This window comes from Protopterus annectens, chromosome 11.part0 (assembly GCF_019279795.1).
Source record: "Protopterus annectens isolate FY-2018-M chromosome 11.part0, PAN1.0, whole genome shotgun sequence".
NCBI lineage: Eukaryota > Metazoa > Chordata > Ceratodontiformes > Protopteridae > Protopterus > Protopterus annectens.
In genome coordinates this window covers 1,201,610,422-1,201,624,092 of record NC_056745.1, presented here as the reverse complement: position 1 = coordinate 1,201,624,092, position 13,671 = coordinate 1,201,610,422, and the positions used below count along the sequence as shown (strand labels likewise).

At 42.8% G+C, this 13,671-nt stretch overlaps 1 protein-coding gene across 1 annotated transcript in view; it reads right to left on the bottom strand.

Moving 5' to 3' along the window:
• The window catches only part of PTPN12 (protein tyrosine phosphatase non-receptor type 12), a 3,019,581-nt gene that overhangs the window by 2,013,797 nt on the left and 992,113 nt on the right, over positions 1 to 13,671 (bottom strand). The window contains exon 8 of the mRNA XM_044088562.1: positions 10,769 to 10,911. Coding sequence (XP_043944497.1) covers positions 10,769 to 10,911 — 143 coding nt within the window. The remainder of the gene's footprint in view (positions 1 to 10,768; positions 10,912 to 13,671) is intronic.

The window sequence follows — 13,671 nt, the reverse complement described above, 5'->3', positions numbered from 1 at the left end:
TTTTTTTCCTACGTAAAGTATCCCTGGAATAAGACTGGCATGTGGGTTGGCTCTTTCTGCCAAGCAAGAGGTCTCTCTCTCCAGCTACCATGAGAAGAATCACTTGGAGCATCTCCCAGACACAAAAAAGAAGATGCCCTTACTGCATACTGGAATACCCACAGAGGAAATGTCTGATGCCCTGTTCAAGATGGAGGAAGAAGTAATACCAGAGGAACTCGGAGACCAGCTGAGAAACAATGAATACACATTACAGGATCACCCATCAGCAGCTCAGCAGCTAAGGCACTGACTAAGCCTGCAGTGACAGCAAGGGTTTGTTTTTACTACATTTTTTTCACTTTAGGTACAGTGGGAGGAGAAAAGTACAGTTGTGTACACTTACCATAAATGAAGAGATTTGCGTTATTCACTGTTGCAGTCATCACATTTGGGTTATCCCTGCCAGCGTAGCCCTTGGCCGGTCCAAATACCAGAGGCTTAGTATTTCTGTGTGAGTTGCGGTCGCTCCAGGACTGACGTCAGGTCGTCAGTAGTATAAGGTAAGGCAGCCGATGCCATTAAATCAGTTTTTCTGTCAGGAGCCCCCAAGTGGGAGCCAGGATATGGTGGAATAACCCCACCAGTAGAAAGTAAATACCAAACAGTTCCTTGTAAGGAGAGAGAGAGAAAGAAGAGGGGGATGCAGGGAGGGAAACCAGGACTGCAACAGTGAATACACTCGAACATCTACATTTATGGGACGTGTACACAACTATACTATGTTCTTCGTGTTTCACTGTTGCAGTCATCACATTTTGGTTGATTCCCAAAGCTGAGGAAAAGGGTGGAGGCAGTCAAGGAGACTGGGGGCTGGCTAGGATGCCCTGCAAGACTGCAGTGGCAAAGCCTGCCCTGGCTTTGGAGAAGATAGGCAGGTGGTAATGCTTGGTGAAAGTGTGAACAGATGTCCAGGTGGCAGCCTCCAGGATGTCCCTGGTGGGGACTCCTCTGAAGAAAGCTGCAGAGGTGGAGGCTGCTCTGGTAGAGTGAGTCCTGACCCCATTAGGGGGAGATTTTCCATAGTGCTTGTAACAGAAATGGATGCAGTTTGCTATCCATTTGGAAATGGTTTGTTTGGAGATAGCTTTGCCCTCTGCCCCTGCAGCAAAGCAGACTAGTAATTGATCAGAATTTCTGAATGATTTAGTCCTGTCTAGACAGAATCTGAGCTGTAGGATCCTTTCCCCCTTGTTCTGTGGGTTAGGGAAAAAGGTGGGCAATTGAAGAGATTGGTTGAGAGCCACACTGGGCACCACTTTGGGCATGAAGGATGGGTTAAGTCCTGAGGGACACCCTGTCAGCATGGAAGATGATGAAGGGCTCTACAGCTATGAGTGCTTGCAGTTCAGAGACTCTTCTGGCTGAAGTGATGGCCAGAAGAAAAGCTGTCTTACAGGAGAGAAATTTTAACTCTGCTGAAGATGCTTGTTCAAAGGGGGGCAGGGTGAGCTTTTCCAACACAAAGTTAAGGTCCCAAGCTGGAGTAGGTGCTCTTCTGGGTGGCCTCAAGTTGTTAGCTCCTCTTAGGAAGTGTTTGCTCAGAGGGTGTGAGAAAATGGGGTGCTCAGTGTGGAAATGAGCAGAGATAGCAGAGGCATAAATTTTAATAGAGGAAAAGGAGAGACCACTGTGTAGCAGGTTAGCTACGTAATCCAGGATGAGAGGTAGGGAGGGCTGTGCAGTATCGGCTCCCTTAGCCTGAATCCAGGTGCAGAAAATGTTCTATTTGTCAGCATAAGACTTTCGAGTGCTAGGGTGCCTTGCCTCATGTAAGACATCTAGAACCTGTTTACTGAGGTTGGCAGATTGATCAGTGGTCAGGGAATAAGCCAGGCTGCTAAATTGAGTGTCTGCAACTGGGGATGCATGAATTCTCCTTCCCTCTGGGTCAGAAGGGAGGTGACGTGGTGGCAGTGGGGACAGGCTGCGCAGCAGTGGGTACCAGTGCTGGCATGGCCAGTCTGGAGCAACCAGAATTGTCCTTGGTTTTTCCTCCCTTATTTTGAGCAGTACCCTGGTGACGAGAGGTAGTAGGGGAAATGCACAGACCGAGAGATTGACCCAGGGGAAGTATAGGGCATCCACTTTCCAAGCCATTCAGTGATGCTCCCTGGTCCAGAACTAGCTGAACTGATTTTTGGTGTGGGAGGCAAAGAGGTCGACCTTCGGGGTGCCCCGTTTCTGAGTTATTAGGTTGAAGGTTCTTTGGTCTAGCTGCCACTCGTGTGGTTCCAGAAGATTTCTGCTTAAGTGGTCTGCCAGAGAGTTTAGAGAGCCTGGCAGGAATTTTGCTAACAGGTGGAGTTGCAAGGCAGAGGCTGTGTGCCAAAGGTTCATGGTTGGCCTGCATAGAGGGTAAGAGCGAGTCCTTCCCTGCTTGTTGATGTACCACATCACAGTGGTGGTGTCGGTTTTGATCAGGATAGCCCCTGGAGAAAGAAGGAGCCCTGAAAGCTGTCAATGCATGCTGGACAGCTAACATCTCTTTTTGGTTTATGTGCAGATGGATTTGCTGTGGGCACCACTGGCCCTGTATGCACCTGCTGTCCAGGTGTGAACCCCAGGCATAGTCTGATGCACCTGTGGTGAGGGTCTGGACTGCGGGGGTGGTTAGAAGGGTAGTCCCTCGTTGTGGGAGCATGCTGCTGCCCACCAAAGAAAATCTTTCCTTAGGCAAGGTATCACTGGTATAAGAGTTGACACCAAAGGCTTTTTAGGTACCACTGAAGTTTCCTCATATGCAGTCTGGCATATGGAATGAGTAGAATGCAAGATGCCATGAACCACAGAGCTTGCAGGATTTTCCTTGCAAATAACTGGGGTCTGGTGGCTAGTTGAGAGAAGTCGGCTGTCAGGTAAGTTGGCTTTTCTGGTGTAAGGAATGCCATCTGGGATGCTGTGTCCAGGCTTGCTCCCAGGAAAATAATCCTTTGGGTGGGTACTAGTTTAGATTTCTTTTTGTTGATAGTGTACCCCAGGGAGGTCAATAGGGACTTTACAAAGGCCAGGTGCTTGAGCAGATTTTCATGACTACCTGAATTAGTCAGTCATCTACGTATGGGTAAATCTGGATATTCCTTTGTTTGCAGAAGGCAATGGCAGGAGCCAGATATGTGAAAACTCTGGGAGCAGTAGATAAGCCAAAGGGAACCGCAGAGAAGTAGATAAGCCAAAGAGAAGCACAGAGAACTGAAAGTGCAGAGATCCTGCCCTGAAACGTAGATATTTCCTACATGATTCCCTGATAGGAACGTGGAAGTAGGCCTCTTTTAGGTCTAGGGTGGGTAGCCAAGCATCCTTTGATAGCATGGGTAGCAGCTGCTGGAGGGACAGCATTTTGAATTTTGGTATCATCAGGAAAGTGTTTAGAATGGATAGACTGAGGATGGGGCGCCAGGTGCCCTCTTTTCTGGGTACCAGAAAAAGTCTGGAGTAGAAACCTTGGCCTATCTGTTCTGCAGGAATGTGCTCTATTGCCCTCATATAGAGCAGGGAAAGGACTTGCTTTTTTGCCTCTGCCCACTGGTTTGGAGGTAAATCTGGAAACCCTTTTGGGGTTGGAAGAGTGTGGAAAGAAAATTTGTATCCCTGGGACACTATGTTGAGGACCCAGCGGTCATTGGTAATGGTGGCCCAGGTGCTTGTGTGAAAGGAGAGTTTTCCTCCTAGGGGCAAGTACAGGTGGGCAGAGGGAAGGAGTGGGGCAGAAGAGTCATTGTGAGTTCTTACCATGATGGGGGTGGCTTAGAACTCCCTGATTTTGAAGTGGAGGAAATCCACTGCTTTGATTTCTGCATTCCCTGTGGCTGATGACTGGGGGGTCTAGGCTGAACTGAGCTGGTGGGGGCAGGAAAGGACCAGTGCTTGGATGGGCAATGGCTGCTGAACCTGGGTGGCTGGACCTGTAGAAAATCCTTAACTGTCTGCATAGATTTAGCTTTTCTTCCATCTTTTTTAAGACCTCCTCTGCCTTGATACCAAATAAGTTGTCTTTGTGCAAGGCTGCATCCAATAATTTAGATTTAACATGGTCTGGCAAGGGCTGTTCCTTAAGCCAAGCATGACTTCTAAGGACAGAACCAGTGACTGCTGCCCTGCAAGAAGCTTCTAGGGTGTCAAAACCACAGTGTAAGGTGTGCTTAGTTACTTGACTTGCAGAATGCATTAACTCTTGTAACTCTTTAGATTCTGCACAAGCAGGAAAGGAAGACACTTTTTATTTGAGGAGTTCCATGGTATGTTGTTGAAATTTTAACATATGGAACTGACAACTTAGTGGTCTGATAGCAAGAGTAGCAGAGGTGTATACTTTCTTACCCCATCTGTCTAGTGCTTGGGAATCCCTATCTGTGGGGGTGGGAGTCTTAGCAGAGGTTGCTTTAATTCCTTTAGGCCCTTGGGAAATTACCTCAGGGTCAGCAGTAGGATTTTTGAAAAGAAATTTGTGAGAGTCAGGGACTCTAATACCGGTCAGGTTTCCTGAGAGCAGGAGATAGGGTGTCAGGAGTCAAAATGGATTCCAGGAAAACATCGTCCACAACATCCAGGACAGGGGTCTGTGCTGTGGAAGATCTAAGAATTCTCTGAGTCTCTTTTTAGACTGAGGGTAATCCTTACATTCCCATTGGAAATACTCCCTTAAGGTATGAAGGGTTTCCCCAAAGGAAAAGTCCTCAGGTGGAGAAGCTAAAGGAATGGATTCCTCTTTATCAGAATCCTCATAGGCAGAGAGGGGTTACATGTCTTCATATTGAGATGCATCAGAGTCATCAGACTCCTGTTCAGATAAAACTACTGGGGACAGATCTCTTTTTCTTTTGGAAAGGGGTAAGCTTGGCTTCCCCTAATCAGCATGATAAGGTCTTCTGACATTTTAAGCATTTGAGACTGAGGCAAGGAAGCAGGTGCCTGAGATTGGGTTGTCTTAGAAACTCTGTAGTTTTTGAAAGAATGGTAGATGCGAAAGAAGTCAGTTTGTGTTGAGAATCGGTAGTGCAAAGTACTTCCTTGGAAGCCAGTGCCTGCTCAGTGGCTCCGGACCCATCCAAGGTAGAGACAACTGCAGGATCCTTAGTCAAAGAAGAGTTTTTCGGTATACTGGACTCTGAAAGGGTCTCAGTAGCGGCCTACGAATCCACAGAAGCGGGCATCAGGGGCTGCAAAAGCACCTCACTGACTACCAGAGAACTGATGACTAACTTAATGGAAGCGTCGTCAGTAGGTTTGGACCTGTGCAGTCTGTCTGTCTTTAGCCTTACGTTTTTTTCAGAAGATCTGCTGTCGGATTGCTTACCAAAGCCATATCGGAATTTGAGGGCTGTAAGCAAAAATATCTAGCTACAATAAGGGCCTGGCGATGTATAGTTCTGGCATTAAAGCACAAAAGTGACAGCGAGGGACATTGTGGTCTGGGCCTAAGCAAGTGACGCAGTAAGAGTGAAAGTCTCAGTGTGGTATTTGCTTTCCACAGGCAAGACAATTGTTAACTTTTTCTGACATTGGTTAGAGCAAGAAAAAAGGATCCTCAAAGGGTACTTAGCTTTAGAACACATCAACTTCAATTCAGAAGATGAAATTCAGGTAGCGACTGACCGGCACTCATGTGAACTGCTTCTGCTTTGGGCTCTTCAGCAAGAAAGACTGATGTAATGGCGTTGGCTGCCTTACCTTACATTACTGACAACCTGACGTCAGTCCTGAAGTGACAGCAACTGACACAGAAATACTAAGCCTTTGGTATTCGCGCCAGCCGAGGGCTACCCTGGCAGGGATAACCCAAAATGTGATGATTGCAACAGTGAAACACGAAGAACATTAGCAGAACCGCAGTGGAGTATCCATGATGTGACAGAAGACAAAGTCTAACTGCTGGTAAACAGCTCTGGAAAGATTCGGTTTGAAGCTAAGTTGTCTCAGCGTGTTCACAAGCAACATATACACACTTACAATTCCCCAGACAGTCCCAAAACAAAGGTTCATAGGTTCATACTAGGCTACCTGCCCTAGGGCATTTATAAGCCTAGCCAGAGTGTGTTTGGCTTTCGCCACCCATTTTAAATTAATTTTGCTATGCCCTTTTTCAAGGTTAGTATACTGTGCCTCTGTCTAACAGTGACACAGAAGTGATACCCGGGGTAAACCTACGATCTCCCATCCACTCATCAAGAGTCCTCTTGAAGAGAGGCAATGAGGGACTCTGCCTAACCTGGACTGGGATTTTATTCCAGAGTGAAGGGAGCCTCTGGGTTATGAATCTGTCCCTCCAGCATGTCCTATTTATTTCAGTGCTGAGGTTCAAGTCTCTCGAGCGCGTAGCTCAATGGGATTTGGATTTTCTGACGTGCAGCATGTCCATTAATTCCGGGTTGGACATGGCTTTATACGTCAGGCACAGATCGCCTCTGAGCAGGCGGTATGCCACTGAGTAGAGCTGGAGTTTCTTTAACCAGGCAGCATATGGCATCTGTTTGAGCCCTTTGATCCTCTTGGTGAGGTACTTTTGGGGTCTTTCCAGTTGCTGCAGGTATCTGGTAAGGTACATCCCAAAAGGGGCATTGTACTCAATTATGGGCCTGATGAGGGATGAGTAAAGAGGCACAATGACCTCCCCTGATCTAGATGTGAATCCCTTCATGATTAGGTGGGCTATATAAAATGTTTTTCTAACCACTTCGGCCACGTGGTTGTCAAATGAGAGACTGCTATCAACTTGGGTCCCCAGGTCCCTAATTACTTCTTCTGTACTTAATGGATTACCACCTATGTGGTAATTGGTGGGCACTTTGTTTTTGCCAAAGGGATGACTATACACTTTTTGGCGTTTAGCTTGAGGCCATGGCTCTGGCACCAGTTGTCTGTTTCTATGAGGCCCTTTTGGAGGATGCTTGTGTCGGCTGGAGAGTCGATTATGGCACCCAGTTTGCAGTCATCTGCGAACTTGGTCAGCCACAGTCCTTCCGTGTTGGCCTGTACCTCCGAGAAATATATACAGAACAAGAGAGGTCCCAGGACTGAGCCTTGTGGGATAAGTAGTACTATAAAATCCCTGACTGAACAGTGGTCTCTTTCCTTCTTCTGTGGCAACTGAAAACAAATGCACAGGTAAGTTGTCCCAGGTTACACAAGCACTACAAATAATGTCTGTAGTTTTAACATACTTTGTAAGTAAAACATGAACACCTAAACTCAAAAAGCTGCAAAAGCCCCACTTTTAACACAAACAATACCCCAAGAAAATAAATAAGTCTCTAAAGCTAGTAAACAAATACCAGGTTTCTTACATAAAAATGCCACAATTAGCCTAAAATTAGAACACTATGCTCTAATCTTCAAAAGGACAATGAATTCTGTGTAAAAGGGTTCCCATAATGAGTCCTGTCTGCCAGAAATGAAGCTGTAGGCTGACTGTTGCTCCTGAGAAGCTCCTTAGTTGCTTCCTGTGATGTGATACCAAAGTTACTTCCTTCTGGATGATATTTATCTTACTGGTGCTGACCAATCAGGAACCAGATGGAAGGTGTGGGAAACAGCCAGAGCTTTTGAAACATTCTGGTTGCTGCTTCCTAGGCAGGAAACAACTCGAACAACCAAAGGCTACTGCAGCAGTGTGAGTGATGAACATCTCTGTGTAGGAAGATGGAGGAGCTCCAAGCAGTGAAGCAGGAAGGGAGGATGGACATCGCTGGTATGAAAGAATCATTGGCCAGTGACAAGAAATGGTGGGACAAAGATGCTTGGGCACAGAATGCTCAGAAATGACACAGAAGGTAGGGTTGGAGGAGTAGAAATTAACATAAAGGAAGGCATTGGATGTGGTAGAGAGGAGGAAGAATACCAAGCCAGGAATGGTTCAAGGACAGAGCAGTCAGGGTCATGAACAAAAGCAAACAAGAGACAAAAGGAAATGGCAACTAATTTCAGAATAGAAGTAAGGCAACAGATAGGTTCTACAAAATGTTGAAGAGGCAAAGAACAAGATAGCTACCAGGCAGAAAGTCAGTTAGAAGAAGGGATCAGGAAAGAAAAGTTAACATTTTTTATGGCATTTTATTTGTATTTGTTTACTGATCTCCATGGACCTTTTTCAAACTCAGACATTGTCTGGTTAAGTAACTTTGTTCACAGTCACACAGTTAGGCAATGGAGGGTGACAGAATCAAACCCTGGACTGCCGAACTATAGGAAACAACTAGTTAACAGCTCCATTATCCTCTCTGCCAGCTGCCAGACAACACAACAGAAAGAAAGAAAGGCAGGGCAGGAACTAGTCAGGCTGAGCAAAGACGGGAGGGAGATCACAGAACAGTGTGAAAAAGCAGAAGTACTGAATGGGGAGAACAGTGGATAGATACTAGGAAAGAAATGGAGATAGTACAGAGGGAACTGTCTGCTCTTAAGGAGGATAAACACGAGAACCAGATCAGTTTATGTACACAGTCCTCAGAAATCTGTCCAGTGTGATGGTAAACCCCACTGATGGGGGTCTTCAGCAGATCAATGTCAACGCAAGACTGCCAGACCTGTTAGCTTAACAGTAATGGCACGGAATGCCACGTAGAGAATCCTAAATGCAGGATTAGTAGCATTTATACAGGAAAATAACCAACATGGGTTGAGAAGGAGCAGTCAGTCAAGTGTAATCTACTTTTATAACTGGCCTTAGGTGAATGTGACAAGAGTCCTAACACATGCACTGTACCTCAGAGCAAGGCCTTTGACTCAGTCCCACAGAGGAGGTTGACTGCAAAAGTGGAGGGACTGAGGGTAGGATCAAGACTGAAGGCCTAGACAGACGAAAGTTTAATTGACACAGTTGTGGTGAGAAATACTAAAGGTCTGCTTGTAGGTAGATAATTTTAAAAGAAGGTATGGTCATTGAATGGCTGAGGACCAGAGACCAATACCTGCTTGCAGGTGGATATTTCACAGAGACTTAAGAAGTAGAAATGTTTCTTGATTGTTGCAAAGGCATAAGTATGTGGAACACTTAGGATGGTGATGTTGAAGGAGTAGGTGCTCTGATGGGAGCTTGAAGAAGTGGATTTCCATTTCTATTTAGTTACAGATGCAGTGGTTTCCAGAAAGGAAGTGAGAGATGAATAAATATACAACATTGTGGAGAAGTATCTGAAATCTCTGAATGTTGGAATTAAAACAGTGCTCCTTAACAATAATATTCTTTGCCAGAGAACAGAGATCCATTTCCCAAAGTATCTTGTGTAACAGGAAAATTAAAATGTAAATGAACAACAGACATTGTAAAGTTGGAAAGTGAGGTGTGGCAAGGTGGCGAGAGAAAGTAAATTAAGCCACAACCCAAGAAACTTAAGGGTGATGAAAATACGTACAGAGGTTTTGTCAGACAGGGAAGGAGAATGAGAAACACCAACAAGCGTTCTGCATTTTCCATCCAGGTGGCCCACTAGCACCACAGGTTCATTGCTCGGATCTTTACTATTAGTATACCTCATGAGAATGTTTCCTGTACACCCAGAGGAAAATATTTTAAAACATTATTTTACATCATATTTGCTGATTTTGTTGAGATAACTACTTTATTCTGAATGATGCAAACTCTTGTAAAAACAATGTATTCCAAATCTTTTTCTTATACAGTTAAGGGGCACTTTAACATACACATCCATGCATACACGTACGCACTAGTTATGTCAGCCGTGTTCAACAAACTAAACTTTTAGCAAAAAATGCACTCTTATTTCACAAAACTTTACCTGATTTTCATTGTTAAAACAACTAACTAAATCAGAATACCTAAACAGCACAAAATAATCCTTTAATGAATATTTCTCTCGGGGTATAATTCTATTGTGCTGAGTTTATGGAAGTTGCATCTGACAGAGAATTTATGCAATTCAACATGAAACACGAACTGCAGGTTATAGTGGAAAACTTCCTTTTTCATACTTCCTAGCAAAAGACCCAGCTGCGTCATATTATTTCTGGAAGATTCTGCCAAGTGCCGTTACTTGTACAAACCTGCATTAAATTAAATGGCCTGCCTCCAGTTTCATAGAGTACACGGCCCTGTTAAGCTATAGCAAAGGTGCCAAAGAGCAAAGGTAACTAGTTCAGAAACATTAATGGGCTGAAGGGAAAAAAGCAAATCCATAAACAATGCTTACAATTGCTTTTTTTACCTCCATAATTTTGGTGACAAACTCTAGGACCTCCAATTCTGGCTGTTTGTGCAGAACCACAAACTTGCTCCTTGAGCAGCTAATCAAGAAATTTTAATCTACACAAGCTTATGAAAAAAGGTAGTACAGCTCTATGATAGAATTTTCCTAAAAACTACAAATGCTATGTTTATAGAACACATTTTATCTGAACCAGTAGGATGCAATGTATAGTCCTGTGTTTAACTTTACTGAGAATAAAATTAAACAGCTGTTACAACAAATATTTGCCCCTACATTGCTGGTTAAAAATGGTATGTCAGAGCCAAATCCTTTCACACATTTTTTGTATCTAGAAAATGGTGTACCTTGCTAGAAATGTTTAAAGAACACACAACAGAGTTTGTTAAAAAATACAGTAATGCTGCAAGTATGTTTTGTTTGCTTAGAAATACTAACAAGTGCTGAAGTACTGTCTAGCTTTTCTAGAAACTAGATGCAAGAAACAACTTCAATGTAAAGAAATAAAAACAAATTTTGCATAAAACCTTCAAAATAAAATTATAACTATCATTGCTTCTCTGCGGTACCTGCAGTGTATACACAAGGGCACATCTTCATGTTCTTGGTATTCTCGCATCAGGCTGATCATATCCAAAATAGAATCAAACGATGAAGGAACATCATGATCAGGCCAGTTTACATAATGAAACTGGTAAATTTCCCGTGTTTCCTACAAAGGAAATAAAAAATTGGCTTTTATTAAAAAATGTTATCTCTACTGGCAATTTTTGCACTTTATTTTGCCTTCTGAACAGGGTATGGTGACTGCCAACACTGTAGCATACCCAAAATGTGCTGTCTGGCAAAAGATAGCTCTGTAGCAATAATCCTTAACACCATCTACCCCTCCCACCTGGAAGATGGACTGGCCTTCTGCCACTCACTTCATCCCCACTGATCCTTCACTCCTAGGGTTGCTAGTGTAATCCAAATCATTGCCAACACATCTGAACTCCTTGCCCTGCATCAAAGTTAGGCTGATTGTGTTGCACTGCTAGACAGACAATGATTGTGTTGAATTATATAATGCAAGGTTGTAGAAAGTACAGTTATGTAAGTAAACTTACCATAGCAATATATGTTTCTATGATGACTGGTGCAGTAACCGTAGAAAAATATAACCCATATAGCTAAGGATACAACAACTTTCTAGCTTCCAAAGCTTTCAGGGGACCTTCTACGTGCCCAAACCATTAGTCAGCTTGAAATGAACTGAATAAAAAGTCAGGTTTGGATGACAAACCCCTTCAGAGCTTTCCTGTTGCTGAACAGCACGTCTCTTGCAGACTTTCAATGATTGATGGTCAGCTAACACTGTCTCGCTGCTGGGCAGACAAGTTCCCTTTGGGGAAAAAAAAACCCTCCACACTACATTTTACTACAGAAATTGTACTTTTTCTGTGAAAGAATAATTTTAAAGTTTAAAAAAAAAGCGTTTTTAATGACTGCAATGAGACTTTTAATTATTAAAATAAAGCTAAGGCTACTGCAGCAGTGATCCACACAATGAACACCAATCCCCACAGCCAATCAGAATTGTGTACTGGGGAATCCAGTATGAGATGTTATTTCCCTGTAACACCCATTATGCCAAGTGAAACCACAACACCTACAATAAAGAAGCAGACAAACTCAGACAGACTGAAGACATACACAAATGTAAATAAAACATAATAATGTCTTCATTAATTAAAAGGGAAAGCAGTAATAAATATAAGAAAGTACACAGTGGACAACATTACTTCAGAATATCTGTTCTTTTTTTAACAAACGTCTTAATACACTCATAACATTAAATATTTTCCCTCTGCAGACACAACAGCAAACCCTTTACATTTTACTAGAAAATCCAGTATAAGTGACAATCTTATCTGATGTTAGTTCCAATGATGGCATGTTACTGCAAGATAAGGAAGAAGACTGCTGGCTCAGCTAATCATAACAAAATACAATGCAGGCTTTACATAAATAATGAAGCCCAGATAAGGCATTATCTAATTAGAGAGCATCTGGTAACCTAAATATCCAGAGAAACCAACAAAGAGAACATGCATGCTGCATTAAGTTGGCACACAGTGCAGATGCCACATGCGTCTTTCAATGCAAATCCTCTTGGCACACAGTGCTTTGTTTTCTACAATCAATGTTTCTTACTATAATGGTATATAACCTTCAAAACATTTGTGAAAATACTTCAGGAAGTGATGCACACAGCTCTAATCACCCAAATCCCATTGCCTAAAGTTAACATCTTTATTTGCTCCCAGTTCTAAAAGGAAATCTGCTTATGAAGCTCATATGTGCTTGTGTAACAGAGAAACGAGGTAGAAATCCATTCCTGCTGAACAAGTTGTCTTCTAAAGTACACAAAACAAAGCTAATATTGTACATTAACAGAGATTACATTAAAGTCAAAGTATTAAGCAGCACTAGGGCAAGTAAACACATTAAGTAAATCTGCATTCAGCTCTGGAGCCACAACAGAAGGAGCTTAACTTAAAATCAACAAACAGATAAACTTAAATATACCTTTGCACTGAAAGTCTAAGTAGCATTTTCACAGAATAGGCAGGTCAATCTTTTTGAGCCTCTAGGGTTGGCATACATTATTTTAAGAATGCATTTTTTGTTCATCTGAGTGGAAGGGTTCTGCTTAAGTTTATAGACGAGCAAAACTTGCACATTTTAAGCATTCTACTAAGTCAGTAACTCATAATTGCTCAGTACAGCAAAGAAAATAAGAAACCTCAAGTCATGGGTCCTACCAAAATGGATATTGAGACAGGAAACATTCATTTGTGAAAAAAAAAAAAAAAAAAAACAGTGCATACAAAACTACATATCCCTTGCACATGCAAATTATCCATACTCCCATTTTCCCCAAGTACATTGACTATGAAATATTAAGCAAGGGGGAGTGAAGAGGAGTTTGCCCTGGCAAACATTTGAATAGTTTTGTGGAGAATGACATTCAAACAGCTATCCACATTTCACCTTAGATTTCATTCAGGGTACTACAGCAAAGGAGAACAATGTGTTCACTCACTAGCATGCCTTGTGTAGGCCTTAAAAAGCAGATGATATAAAAAATAAGCAACTTCCATTTTAAAAAGTAGTCATTTTTTTTTTCTAGCCTACTATTTTTTTAAACAGTATGTGGTATGCTGCCCATTACAGAAAAAAATCTGTCAGTTGTTAGCAACATTAAAAAGTTTTGCTGTAGCTATGCAACATAAGTGACCTCTCAAGCACTGCGCTCTGGACCACTTTTCTACTTTCAACTTTTTCCCATACTTTCTTTGAGCGGCACTAGGAAGTCCACTGGAGTTCCCCTCTGCAATGATAATGATGTCAGAAGTGGTATTGGGTGCTATGATCTCAAACGTGCTACAGAAATTGCCAGTCTATACTAAAATGTATAAGATTACAG